Source organism: Mustelus asterias, chromosome 16 (genome assembly GCF_964213995.1).
Source record: "Mustelus asterias chromosome 16, sMusAst1.hap1.1, whole genome shotgun sequence".
In the NCBI taxonomy this organism is placed as follows: Eukaryota; Metazoa; Chordata; class Chondrichthyes; order Carcharhiniformes; family Triakidae; genus Mustelus; species Mustelus asterias.
Window position 1 is genome coordinate 32,463,085 of NC_135816.1, and position 14,753 is coordinate 32,477,837.

At 39.7% G+C, this 14,753-nt stretch overlaps 1 protein-coding gene across 1 annotated transcript in view; it reads left to right on the plus strand.

Moving 5' to 3' along the window:
• The window catches only part of LOC144505081 (protein transport protein Sec24A-like), a 58,388-nt gene that overhangs the window by 10,759 nt on the left and 32,876 nt on the right, over nucleotides 1-14,753 (plus strand). Inside the window, exons 3-7 of the mRNA XM_078230866.1 lie at nucleotides 6,977-7,153; nucleotides 10,090-10,167; nucleotides 10,617-10,762; nucleotides 12,083-12,264; nucleotides 13,143-13,245. Of these exons, the coding sequence (XP_078086992.1) occupies nucleotides 6,977-7,153; nucleotides 10,090-10,167; nucleotides 10,617-10,762; nucleotides 12,083-12,264; nucleotides 13,143-13,245 (686 nt within the window). The remainder of the gene's footprint in view (nucleotides 1-6,976; nucleotides 7,154-10,089; nucleotides 10,168-10,616; nucleotides 10,763-12,082; nucleotides 12,265-13,142; nucleotides 13,246-14,753) is intronic.

Here is a 14,753-nt window from a genome sequence, read left to right on the forward strand (position 1 = left end):
AAGGAATTGAAACTTAAAAGCAGGCTATAACTCATTCGTCCCCAGCATCGTGCAGCTATAACTTTGTCCCGTGTTGGATTGTGTCAAAGTGAACACAAACTTACACATGGAACGTGAATTGTTGGACCTGTGCTCCTGTAACATAGGAAATGCTGGTGTTGGAGGTGAACATTGACCCTAATTCTGTTGAGCATTAGGCAGCAAACGTGGACTGGAATGGCCTTTGTACCCAATCTTTTCACAAACCATAAAAGAGTAAATATTGAACGGAATTGAGAATGCTCTTTAACTTATTTAAGCAATTCTAATTGTTGCTGACTGAAAAAAAAATCCTAAAGTGCACACCTCTGTTCATACAGATATTATTTCAAAAATAACCAACCCACCTTTTACTCTTGTTCTTGGGGTATAATGCTATTTTTGATCTCATCTGAGCATACCATTGCACATTTGTGCATGTACATTCCATCCTGATCTTTATTTATGGGAAAATAATACTTGTATTGCTTCAATGTATGGTAGTATTGGGCAAATGTGGCTTGACCTTTTGAAGTGATATGTGAAGAGTGGTAATCGGTTGTATTTTTGCATTATTTCCCTTATTTCCCTTTTTCCCCCTACCCCCAACAACTTAAGAACACAACTTAGGAACAGCAGGAGGCCATTTTAAAGAATTCTCTCAAGGGGTGTGGGTGCCACTGGCTGGGTAGCATTTATTGCCCATCCCTAATTGCCTTGAGGGGACATTTTAAGAATCAATCACATTACTGTGGATCTGCAGTCACATGTAGGCCACATCAGGTAAGGATGACAGATTTCCTTCCCTAAAGGATGTTAGTGAGCCAGATTTTTTCTTACATCAATTGACAGTCGTTTTCTGATTGTCATTAGACTTTTAATTTCAGATTCTTCTTCAATTCAAATTGCAGTTTGCCACGGTCCTGGAATACAAGTCCAGTGACGATACCACCACGCCATGATCTGATTGTGGCCTCATCTCCACTTTTGTGCCTGTTCCCCATCACCATTGACACTCTTGTGTAGATTATGTGGGGTTTTGTTTGAGTGGCACTGACACAAACCTAGGAGTAGGGAAATAAAATAATTTATGGTGCTTTTACATTGACAACTGATGGTGCAAACATTAATGAAGTTACCGAGTGTAGCTCTGAATCTGAAATACTATTGCCTTGACATGGAATTGCTCTAGCTAGGAGCCAAGAAACCAATTTCTAATTTAACCAAAGTCTTTGGGTCCGTTTTGTAAGATAAACTAATTTTTAATTGGGGCTCACTTACTTTGGATTATAGAAGAGCAGCGTTTGTGTGCCAGTTGCCTGCTTTACTTCCCTGAAGCCAGGTTCTTTATGCTGGGAACAGTATAAACCCATTAAAAGATGCTTTGGCATGCTGTATCTCCTTGGTGTTGTCAATATGTTTTGGATTCTTTCGCTATCCATTTGCGGTATCTATTGGTAATCAGAACCTAACATGGTTCCTTGGGCATTTCATTGGTTACATAGAAACATTTATTCATGAATATCCACATGCCTTGTCCCAAAATAGAATGGAATAGTGTACATGTTCTGTGGCTTCTTTCATGAGATTGAAGCTTGTTTGCATAACTTGAGCAAAAGAGATTTGAAAAAAGGTTAAGATTTCTGTGTCTTGCATGCTCATGGCTTCCATGTTTTTTGATTAACTCCCTCTGTTGTTTTGTTCAACTTTTGACATACTTTCCTGCTTCAGAAATGGTTGAAATTATGTTTAAGATTTTTGCATGCATCCCAATGATTTTTGAATGCATCCCCCCCCAAATATACTTGCTAAATTAAGTATTGCAATTAGTTTTCCTGTATGTAAAATGTGCAGGAAACTTAAGTAGTGCATGAGCAAATGTCCTGTTTAAATGACATGAATCTTAATTATGCAAGTGTAGTGGTCTCTATCACTTGCAGATTTTTATCCCATTTGTCACCATGGCTTTACTCACTTGCAACGGTAATGCTGATTAGATGTGATGGGTCTCTTTTCACAAGCTGTCTTCTTCTATGCATCCTTTCAACTAGATTGGGAACACTTTTTCCAAGGCCGGTGAATTCACTGTAACTAGAAATTGAAGCCAAGGTTGCACTATGTGCAGCATACCCACCAAATATTTGGATGAAGCGTTATCACAATATACTTTAACATCGTGCTGCCTGTCGAGAATTTGGGGCATGTGTGTATCTAGTTAAAGTTTTCAAGTTTATTTATTAGTGTCACCAGTAGGCTAATATTAACACTGCAATGTAGTTACTGTGAAAATCCCCTAGTCGCCACACTCCGACGCCTGTTCGGGTATACTGACAGGGAATTTAGCAAGGCCAATCCACCTAACCAGCACATCTTTCCGACTGTGGGAGGAAACCCATGCAGACACGGGGAGAACGTGCAGACTCCGCACAGACAGTGACTCAAGCCAGGAATCGAACCCTGGCGCTGTGAGGCAGCAGTGCTAACCACTGTGTGCCACCATGCATTACAGTGTGACCTAGAAGTGACACTGGGTTGCCCAATTGGAGTATGTTGTTCCCCTTGGTTTCCATTTATTGATGCAAACATGAATGAGCACTTTAAAAATCATTGGATAGCCATTGATGTGCATCATAGGACCGTATGAAACCCATTGCAGTGCAAGTTGATTCCTAGGGAAGAAAATCAAAAATAAACATGTGATGTGACCATTGACTTGCAGCTTCAGATTCTCCTCTTTGCTTTAAGTGAAAGTAACTATGAAACTGGGGAAGCTGAATAGGGTATTCAACTTAGTTTCCCGTGAAACATCTAAAATGGTGTTGAATTGAATGGATTATCTCTTTAGTATTTCTCCTACTCCCTGCTGGACTCTCTTCTATTGTCATGCCTCCTTTCACTTCTCTATTTTCAGGTACTTTGCTCTTCCAATTCCCTATCCCAATCCTTCAGTAATTCCTGACTTTTTTTCATGCCGCTGACTGAATATCTGTTAGGCAGCTTCCTTCTGTGCCTCTCTTGGTATCCTTTGACAGGCTCATTAAGGCACTCAACATGAACTCATTATGAGCAACAACAATAATTGTGCCATCCTACTCTCTTGTCATTCTTCCTGCCCATTGTGCCTGATGAGGACTAACCTTGCCGGTATTTTTCCTGTCTAACTCCCCTCCCACTGCTGACACTGTGGTCTCTGCCAGTGATCGGTTCTCCCACTCCTCTACACACCTTCCACACACTCCGTTCACTTGTGAATAAAGCCCTTTTCACTCATTAATATTGAGGTTGTATCACCATCATAACCTTATCTGAAATCTGGCTGAGGGGTGATGGCAACTTTTCTCAAACTTCCCTGCCTGGCTCCATCATCCATTCCTTGCCCTGTCAAGACTGTTGTATTGATGGTTTGGTGCTTATCACCAGATTGCACCCTTGGCCTAGCACTATTTCCTTTGTGCTCCTCACCTTGTTCCACACCTCTTATCTCCTTTTTCAGATTCATTGTTCTATATTTTCCGCTGGAATCTGATAAAAATGTTATTGCTGAGATGTCTTTACTGCTTTCCCCCTCAGCTTCTGCATCAGCTGATATCTCTTCCTCGGTGATTTCAACCTCCATCTGAACTTGTGCTTTGAGTTCAGTGCCCTCTTATCCCTGCTAAATCTCTCCCTCAACTCACACCCTCTCGGCTTTGCCATCTCGTGATCTTGCTAGTTCCAACATATCAATTACAGATAAGATCTTCTCTGATCACTTCATGGTGTTGTCCCCAACCACCCATGCCCAAACATTACCATCTTGTTTATCTGCCCCTGGGAAAAAAATCTAACCATCAATTCACTTATTTAAATCTCATTTGTCTACCTCTGTTCAACTGCACCTTCACCTCCACTTTTGCCATTGTCCCCAGTAAAACCATTACCCCCTCTCATCCAGCACAGTTCTCACCTCGATTCCATTAAGTCCATCAGACACAGATGTAAAAGGATTTGGCAGACAACTGGTTTAGCCATCTAGTAGCAGGTCTGGCTATAACATTTTAAACACATTCTGGCTCTGCTCACTATTCCAGGATCATCTTGGATTGGAAAGATCGCCCCCAGCTCTTTTGTTGCCACCTTTTTGATCTCCTCTCCCCTGTCCCCTCCACTCATGCAGGTATGAGGGGATCATGAATTCTTTGTCACCAAGATTGAGACCATCCAATCAGCTTCCTCTGCGGTGTCCATCCCTTCCACGAGCCCACCTGGCCAGATTTCCTCTAATGTTCTCCCTATCCTAGCCCTGAACGCGCGTCTTTCTCTGGTTTTTATTCTATTTTCTCTTTGGACAAGATGAGCTCAGACAGGAATGTGACCCTACTGCTCTCTGTTCTATTTTCCACTAAACCCCTTGTCACCCAGCTTCCCCCATCTATTCCCCATGTTAGATGATATTGCTATCAGTTCTCTGTTCAGATGTTGACCTTCTTTCTTTTAAATCAGCCTCCTAAAAAGAAACAATCTTTGACCCCCCCCATCATTGCAAGCTACTATCCCATCTCCAACCTCCATACCCCCAAGTCTTTGAACTTGTTGTCACCTCCAAAATAAAAAAAATCATGTGAAGTTTGTATTGCTGGCTAAGCCAGCATTCATCTCTTAACTGCTATTGAAAAGGTGGTGATGAGTCATCACGTTGGATCACTGCAGTACGTGTGTAGGTACACCCAGCGTGCGTTAGGAAGGGCATTCCAGGATTCTGACTGTTTGCCAATACTGTTGCCAACGCCTTCCATCATTTTGGTGATTCAGAATAGACTGATGGGGTGGTAATTAGACAGGTTAGATTTGTCCCACTTTTTGTGGCTGGGACATACCTTGGCAATTTTCCACATTCAGGTAGATGCCAGTGTTGTAGCTGTCCCATATTTCCTGGAACTCCATGTTTGAATTCCTCCAGTCAGGTTTCCACCCTTGTCACACTACCTAAACAAAGTCACAAATGATTTGATTTATTATTGTCACATGTACTGAGATGCAGTGAAAAGTATTGTTTCTTGCATGCTTCGCAGGCAAAACATGCCATTCATAAATTACATAGGGGAGAAGGAAAGGATAGTTTTGCAGTTACAAGTAGGGTGAAGAGAAAGAGAAGCTTAATATATGGTAGGTCCATTCAACGGTCTGATGACAGCAGGAAAAAAGCTATTCTGGAGTTGGTTGGTACATGTTTTCAGACCTTTGTATCCTTTTCCCGACAGAAGAAGGTAGGAAGAGAGAATGTCCGGGGTGTGTGGGGTTCTTGATTATGCTGGCTGTTTTTCCAAGGCAGCAGGAAGTGTAGATGGAGTCAATGAGAATATGACACAGGCGCTCTTTCCCTTCTCATCTGTCTTGATCTGCCTGCAGCCTTTGTTACGGTTGACCACGCTATCCTCCACACCTCTCCACTGGGTAAGCTTTCATCAGATTCAAAAGGTTAGAGAAACAGTTTGAAGTGAAAAGTCAAACAAGAAACTGAGGTAGAGAAAAATATTGTCAGGTGAGAATTCTTAACTCATTAAACTGATAGCTTGATTATTGTCAAGCTGCTTGTTCACATGCAGTGAAATAAAGCAACTTAATAATTCACATTTAGCAACATCATGTACGGTCATGTTAAACTTCAGAAGGTTTGTGAGGTACGCGCACAGAAAGGCATGTGTAAAAAAACACTAATTTAGAACATAGGGTGCTCCTGTTACACTGATGGGTTGCACAACCATACTCTGGTTAGATATTAGGCAGTAACAGGCACAGTCCTAATGTAAGATGCTCAGAATGCTTCAAAATGGTAGCACATTTTTGCTATCAAAGACTGACATTTGAGTACAATGAATTTTTAAAAAATTCTGTCCATATTTGTTTCAGAAATTTTGTGATACTGCTTTATAAATTAGATGAAGGATCTTTGTTTTATTCTGTGTCTGAGGTTTTGTGTGAAAAGTGGTGGATTTCTCTCTGTCACATGGTTGATGAAGTTGGACTTTTTCTAGGACTGAGTTTGAGTGAATTGGGGTTGAATGGAGGCCACTTTGGGTGCTGGTTTCAGTTAATTCTGGGATAGCAGTACAGAAAAGAAGGGGCAGCATATATTTAATATAAAGTATTCCTTGTTTGAATCGAGAGAAGAAATGTATTGAAGATCCAATGGTATCTCAGCCACGCAAAATTTCATAATTACTTAGTTGCCTGTTAGTGAATGAAATGTACTATTGCAATAGAATGTTATGCTGTGCTTAGAATATCAAAGCTCAGTCAGACAATTACCTGACTGGAATTTGCTTTGATTTTATTTTGAGTTTAGAGTTGGTGATTGCAGCAGTTGTGCCCTGGAGAATCCAGTATTGCACTACAGGTTTTTGAACATGCGTGAAAAGGATGTATTTTCAGTTGAATGTCAACTCTCGTACCAACTCATGAAAGTATTGCTATTGGCAGCACAAGTGTGGCTGTGATGAACCATCTAGGATACGGAGCAAAGCAGTATGGGATGTTTTACAAAAAAATGATTATCTTGAAGGTTTTCCGTTTTGTAAACTCACCTCATTTGATAATTAAATTGGCTGCTCCAGTGGCCCATTTAAAAACATTGAACTTGATTACCTGATTTGTTTTTACTCACTCCACAATCAATTTACATTTTGAAACAAAATCAGTGTGAACTACAACATCTGATTTTTAATACACTATTTTGTATAATGGGGACAAAGTTTTTTTTTCAAGTTCTACTTGTTCTTGCAATGTACAGTAATGTAGTGCCATTTACTGTATTTTGTTATTTATTCCAGTATTTACGTACTGAGCTTGTTTAGACATTGTCTTTGAGGTTCCATTCTTGTTCCAAAACATTTTAGTGTAATAAATTTCAGGTAATATAATTGTAAGCATGTATGAGTGAAGAAAAGTTTTGATTTATCCTATTATTTGAATATTTTAGTAGGATCGAGTCATCTACCAATCAACCAACCATTAAATCAGATGTATCAGCCTGGCAGGACACCCTTGGGTCCCCAACCATCAAGTGTAGGCCCTCCTTTGATCAGACCAACTTATCCTCTGGTAACTGCTAATCACGATGCACCACTCGCTCAAAATCTTTTAAGAGACTCTGAAGGTAACCTTTCTACAGGACATGATCCTTCATTTCTATTGTAAATTTGGTATGTTGGCACATAAGGGAGCATGTTAACTGTTTCATAATACCAACTTGTATAGAGCCTAAATGTGCACTAGCACTAAATATGTATCTCAGACGAGGAAACATTTAATTCTTCAAACTGTTAAATGGTATATTTGTCACATTTGAAAATAGTTCTGAATGATATATTTCTGTTTTGAAAAGTGTAATATTTTGTCGGGCCTATGTGTCTACATTGTGTTTACATTCATGCAGCAAGTTGTAAATAAACTTGCCTATGTGTTGGGTTGTAGAATGCTATTCTATAGAAAAGTAACATTTTTATATTACAGCCAATTTTCTGTTGTGAATCAGTATATACTATTTAAACTCAGTTCCTTAGCTACTAACTTCATCCCTCTTTCTGGCAGTAGTCTGAGATTAAGCCAATGTGTCCGCAACTTTGCTATTACATTTGATTGTGAGACAAACTTCCAAAGCCTCATTCATACTACATATTTTCACCTGTGTAACATCACCTGACTTTGCTACTGAATCAACTCATCTGCTGCTGACACTCATTCTAGACTTGACTATTCTAACACACTGCAGGCTGGACTCCCAAATTGCAGCCTCGGTGAGCATGAGGTCATCCAAAACCGAGCTACCTCTGCTTTAAACCCCATTTCCCTATTACCCCTGTGCTCACTGACTGGCATTGGCCCCCAGTCAACAACCATCTTGTCTTGAAAATTCTTGTCCTTGTTTTCGAATTTCTCAATGGTCTCATGACTCCCTTTCTTTGTCATCTCCTCCAGTTCCACAAATTTCTGAGATATCTGTGTTCTAATTTGGCCTGCCGAGAGTCTCCAGTTATAGTTGCTCAACCATTAATGGCTATACTTCCATTTAGTTGTCGCTGTTCCAAGCTCTGGAATTCCATCACCACTCCGCTCTGCCATTCTGATTTCCTCCTTTAAAACATAACTTAAAACCTTCACCTTTGTCCAAGGTTTTGCTCACCTGACCTAATATTTCATGAGGCTCGCTGGTCATACCTAGTTTGATAATGCTCCTGTGAAGTGCCTTGAGGCTTTTATTATTCTTAAAGGCACAATTGTCATTTAAACTGGAAGGAACAAGCTACAATATTAGTTTGCTAAGGGTGGTTATATGTCTTTGATTACATGGTTTTGCAATCTACTTAATGTAAATGAACACTGGGTGAATTAATTCAGAGGTTACCTGGAGAAGGATTTTTTTCTAGCCTCATGGTGCATGAGTTAAAATCTTGACTGAATTTGCTAGAGCTGCTGAATGATGCAGATTAGTTTCCGGGAACTGGAGGAAGAAAGTAGAATACGATGTATTGTCAATGTGATTTTTTTTTTTGCAGCAAAATTTTAATTATCTCATGCTTCATATGGCTTGTGAAATTTTCACATGAAAATTTCACCAGAATAGTTCTAAATCTGGAATATCCACTCCTGACATTCCAATCGTGATGGTGGGCAGTGAACTGCTGATAAAAGGTTGGATGGCATGGGACCCGGGTTCAATTCCCAGTTTGGGTCGCTGTCTGTTTGGAGTCTGCACATTCTCCCCGTGTCTGCGTGGGTTTCCTCCGGGTACTCCGGTTTCCTCGCACGGTCTGAAAGATGCGCTGGTTAGGTGCGTTGGCCATGATAGGTTTACCCTCAACATACCTGAAAAGGGGTGGAGTGTGGTGACCAGGGGATTTTCACAGTAACTTCATTGCTGTGTTAATGTAAGCCTACTCATGACACAAATAAACAAACTTTAAACTTAGGTTAAAAGTTCAGCATAGCACCTTGATAACATCTTGAAACAGAACAGGAGTAACTGGAAAGGATTTCTGTGGTTCAAATTTTAATATATTAAGCTAGTTGGTTATGTAACTCCTTATAACTATAGATTAGCAGTGTGAATTGAGTTAAATATACTGATTATATATTTAGAGTTGAATGCACAACATGAATTTTATTCAAAATATTCAGTTGGGGCAAGCCTGTTTGGATTTCTAAGATCTGAAACTACTGGAGTTTTCGATCTTGGCTGTGATCAAATTAGTGTCTGTCCATTAATTGGCATTCTAAACTTTATTACCGACTGCAGGAATGGATAATGCATTCTTAAATGGTAACATTTCCGTTCAAAGATTTTCTTTTCAGTCAGAACCCTGTCTTAATTTGGCTTAATTTTATACGGAAACAACTAGCTACCTAAAATCAAAAGTGAAACCTGCTTAGAGGTTTTTGGAATGAACAATAGAATCCTTGTCATTTGATATTCATTATTTGCCCAGTATTATGCTTTCCGAGTGTAGCGAGAGCAAGTTGCTATGAATTGCAGGCTGCAATTTCAAAAATTTAAGTATTTAAAGATAATTGTCCTACAGTTGTGTAATTTTACCTAAAAGATAAATCAAACAGCATTGTACTGTTTATTGAATGAAGATCGCTATGCTTCAGTGGATTTTATTAGTCTTTTTCAAGTAATTTTTGTACAATTAATTACTTTTCATATAATAGCTTTAACATAGCAAGACATCCCGTGTCACTTCACAAGAGCATTAGCAAACCAAATTTAACAGTGAGCCCATAAGGAGGTGATGGGGCAGGAGAGGCAGAAGGGCTTGTGGAGAGAAATCCAGAGCTTTTAGGGCTTTGGTAATTAAAGGCACAGTCACAGCAATGGAGCAGTTGAAACCAGGAGCACGCCAGAGGCCAAAGCTGGAGCAATGCAGATGGCTTGAATAGTTGTAGGGATGGAGGGGGTTATAATGGTAGGGACAGAGAAGACAATGATGGTTACAGAAATAAATATTTTAAAATAGTAATCCAAGTGCAATGCGTGCAATTTGTTTTTAAACTAAATGTACTTGATGCAAGGTTTTTAAAAAATCTTTTTAGGAATCCACACTGGGTCATCTGGTGATCAATCGATAGCTCCTGACAATTATGATGCTGTGGAAGGAGGTGGTGAAATCAGTAAGTACTACTCTCTTAAAATAGTCACTACTTGTTGTTAGATGACAGGAGGAATTAAAGTTGTATTATCACTGGATTAAAAGTTAGGGATGCCATCTATTGCTCGGGGTCAGCCTAGCAGTACTTTGCACTGACATTTGGAAGGGAGAAGGAGATTAACCTTTGTAAAGCTTTTCCTTACCTATTAATACAAGGCTGTACTCTTAACGACCTCCCAAGTTTATGTAGTAACATGTCTATAATTATAAAAGAGACTATATTGTGATGGTGACAAGGTCATAGTTTAGGGACTGATTTTAACTTGAGATTGTTAGGATGCTTTGAACATTTTTTTTCTTTACCTTGAGAGGTGTTCATACAGCTTTCAGTGATGTAAACTAATGGAATGTTAGGGTGTTCTAATCTCCAATTGAGTGTGTTTTAACAATTTGGTTTTATTTTCACTACAGTGCAGCCTATTCAACAAGATCTCAAAACTAGAAGGACACTTGGCCACTCTTATCCCTCCTTACCTCCTGGCTACCAAAATATGGCAAGCCCTGGCATTCCGGGTGGTCAGCTGGCAAATACTGAAGGACCACAGCAATTCTCTCAGGTATGAGATGCTGATTCTACCCATGCAATACTTTTTGCAGTTAGTGAAAAGTGATTGATTAAGAACATTCGAGTAAGGTTCTGCTAGAATTTCCTCTCAATCCTTTGCAGTCATGCACCTGTGGGACCTGTGTTCCTGTTGGCAATATCTTATCAGTAGAAACTCAAGTTGAACTCAGCAGCACAGCTGAAAACAGGATAAGCGGGGAAGTCATCCCAGTGCTGCTCCCCCTTTTTGCTTACTTTTGGTTGTGGAATGATGTTGGTGAAAAACTAGGTGAAAGTTGTTTGCGATCTTGCCTGTGTGGAAACCAAAGAGAAGAAAATAACTCTTTTTAAAAGGAAATCATTTATTTTTAAAAATTATTTTCAGTGAGAATTGTGATTTACCGTCATACATATGCAGCAAAATGCATAGTTTATGTACAAAGCATTGGAACGTTTGAAAAATTTCCACTTTCTATTGAATTTGCACAGTAGACTGTTTGCTAGTCAGAGAGCTCAGTTGGAATTGTTTCTGCTTAAGTATGGTACCCTTGTGTAATATGCGTTTATGCAACATGTGCGGAAGGCCAGTTTTTATTTACTGCACAATATTTTGGAATATAGTTGTGTGTTCTTCCTCAGGCCCAGTATCAAAGTGGCATTACTTTATCCTTGCGTTATTTCAGAGATCTGTGGCAAAGGGGATTTGTTTCTATTTCTGCTGAAACAAATTGCATCCTTATGCTACCCCATTGATAATCAACTCAGTACAGTGAGGGGTATCTGCCGAGATATTGCCTTGAAAGCTATTCCATTGTGTGATGCAAAGGTAATCCTAAAATGTTCCATCTTCTTTTCCCACATCACCTTGGAGCTCCTGCAGATCTAGTAATGAATCAATAGTGCTGCTACTTCAGGACTCTTGAGCTTTAATCATTGCATTACAATGGCACTCGTGAGATTTATTTTTACAAGCCAGTTATGAACAGATGGTGCGCAGTTATGAGAATTTTAAAGGAATTGAGTCGTCATTTTTGTCAATTCTGTTCAGTGGCCATCATGGGTAACTCAATTAAATGAATTGTGTTTGACTGTATCACTCGGAAATTTTATAATACCCTGCTGCATCACAGGAAATGTGCATAAATCATAGAAAGTGTAGGCTGACATACAACCTTTTTCAACATGGTGCGTGCAAATTCTTTTACTGCAGACTTTTCCCTGCTGTTTTCAGAACAATGCGTACTGTAGAAACCCTGGAACTATGACTTTTTTTCTGTTTTTCTGTTCTCTCTGTGCTGCAACATATTCTCCTAATAAAACTTATTTTCTTCAGGCTCCGCATTTTAATCAACTAATGACTGGCATGGGTGGGCTTAGCTTGCAACAGAGCCAACAATCAGAGGCAGCACGACCTCTGAATCTCCTGCAGGAGAGAAACATTCTGCCTTCAACCCCAGTCAGAGCTCCTCATCCAAACCTGCACAAGGATCTACAGAAATTAAACTGCAATCCAGAGTAAGTTGTAGTAGCTTCCAGTATAAGTTTATTGACCAAACAAATGCTGTGATTTTGAGGGTGGGTGGGGGAGTGGTACTTTGCAAGTCAAATCTAACCCTAATTGAAGATTTAAGTTTGCTGTCTCTTTTGTTCATCCCCATCACAACCTGATCCTGTACAGTGTCTAAAATGTGTCCTTAGACTAATTAAGCAGTATTTTTAATAGCTTGCTTAATTATTAGATCTTGTTTTAGATCCTAATCTGATCATTTTCACTTCTTTGCTAAATCAGGGATTTCAATTTCCTTTTGATACTTCAGCAGCAAGCCATGTTAGAGTTAATGGCAATCCATTTAAGAAATTGGGTCTGTGCAGTATGCTATTGAGCTTTTTTCCACCTGAAGGGGGTTTAGTGGGTACTGACAACCTCCTGTTAACTTGTCCAAGTGGACTTGGACCTAAATTGATACATGTGAATGGTATGTTTAATATAATGCAGTAATAAAATTCTCAGAACATTTCGGAAGTCAAATAATTGTACTTCCTCCAAACTTCCAGTTGTCCTCCAAATTTCTTCTACTTTTTCCTCGTGCCTCTGTGAAAGCACCTTGTGACGCAACCCAATCCTGTTCCTATCTGAATTCGCATGTATTCAGCTCCCCAGCAAGAATTGCTTGCTGGAAACAGAAACACTGGATGACTTGTGCAACCAACCCTCCTTTTTTTAAAATGAGTTTGATCATAGTGTTGTGACTGCTTTTACTGCTTCAATCAACTGACTGGGAATTGGGCCTGGAACCTTTAGTGACTTTTTGGAAAAGTTTTTTTTTGAAAAAAATGTTTAATAAAGATCTGTTGTATTTAATTTTACTAAAGTGTAACATTTTTGTGTTTAGTGTGTTCAGGTGCACATTGACCAACATCCCTCAAACGCAATCTTTATTGAGCAAAGCAAAACTTCCTTTAGGATTACAGCTGCATCCATTCAGAGACCTGTCAGTAAGTGATATTTCAGTCATGTAACACAGTTTATATTCCCCCCCCCCGCCAAATCCCCAGCCCCACACTCCTTCTGAGTTGAGGTGTAGCCTGTCCTCCACTTGGCTGCTCCCACAGCAAGGTGGTTGAGATTAGGCGCACACTGAACAATAAGAGGAAACTGAGCTTGCATACCAACACCTGATGATTTGAACATGCAATGCTAACTTAACTGGAGAAACTAATTAGCAATGTGGAAAAGGGGAACCGGTAGATGTGGTGTATTTGATTTCAGAAGGCACTTGACAAGGTATCACATCAAAGGTCATTACACAATAAAAACTCATGGTGTATGACGTAACATATTAGCATGGATAGAAGATTGGTTAGCTAACAGGAACCCAACGTAGGCATAAATAGATCGTTTTGGGGTTGGCAAGATGTTAAGGGTAATGCCTCAGGGATCAGTGCTGGGGCCTCATCTATTTGCAATGTATGCCAACGATTTGGATGAAGGGACCAAACTTACAGTTGCTAAATTTACTGATGAAACAAAGGTAGTAGAGTAAGTTGTGAAGAGGACTTAAGATGTCTGCAAAGGAAGATGGGTTAAGTGAATGGTTAACAATTTAGCAGTTGGAGTATAAGCTGAGAGAACCTGGACTTGTTCACTTTGACAGGAAGAATAGAAAAGCGGCATATTTAAATGGAGAGAGATTGCAGAAATAGAGGGATCTGGGTGACTTCGCACATGAATCACAAAGTTTAGTGTGCAGGTACAGCAAGTGGAATGTTTATTGCAAGAGGAATGGAATTTACAAGTTGGGATGTTTTGTTACGGTTGTACAGGGCATTGAGGCCACATGTGGAGTCTTGATCTCCTTGTTTAAGGAAGGGCGCAATTGCATTAGAAGTAGTTCAGAGAAGGTTCTGGGATGAAGGGGTTATCTTGAGAAGAAAGGCTGGACGGTTTAGGCTTGTATCTATTGGAGTTTAGAAGAATGAGAGGTGATCTTATTGAAACAGGTAAGAACCTGAGGAGACTTGGAGTGGATGTTGAGAGGATGTTTCCCATTTTGGGAGAGACCAGAAATAAGGAAAATAAGGGGTCTTCGATTTAAGACCGCAATGAGGAGATTTTTTTCTATGTGTTGTGAATCTGTGGAACTCTGTCTACCAGAGAGGGGTAGAGGCAGGGTGATTTAATATTTTTATGGCGGACATAGATGGATTTGTGACTAACAAGGGAGTCTCTAAGGGTGCAGGAGGAAGCAGGGAAGGGGCATTGAGGCCATAGTCAGATCAACCATGATCTTATTGAATGGTGAGCAGGCATGAAGAGTTGGCTGGCCTGTTACTTCGCCAGGTTGGTTGGCCTGTTGCTTCGTCAGGATACGTGTACTAATTTATTTTTACCCATTGCAATCTTCATTTTAAATGTTGCACTTTTAAAATGGAAATATATTCTTTCATTCAGTTTTAAAAATAAAAGTCTGTCCACATCATTGTACTTAAATATGTATGCTTTG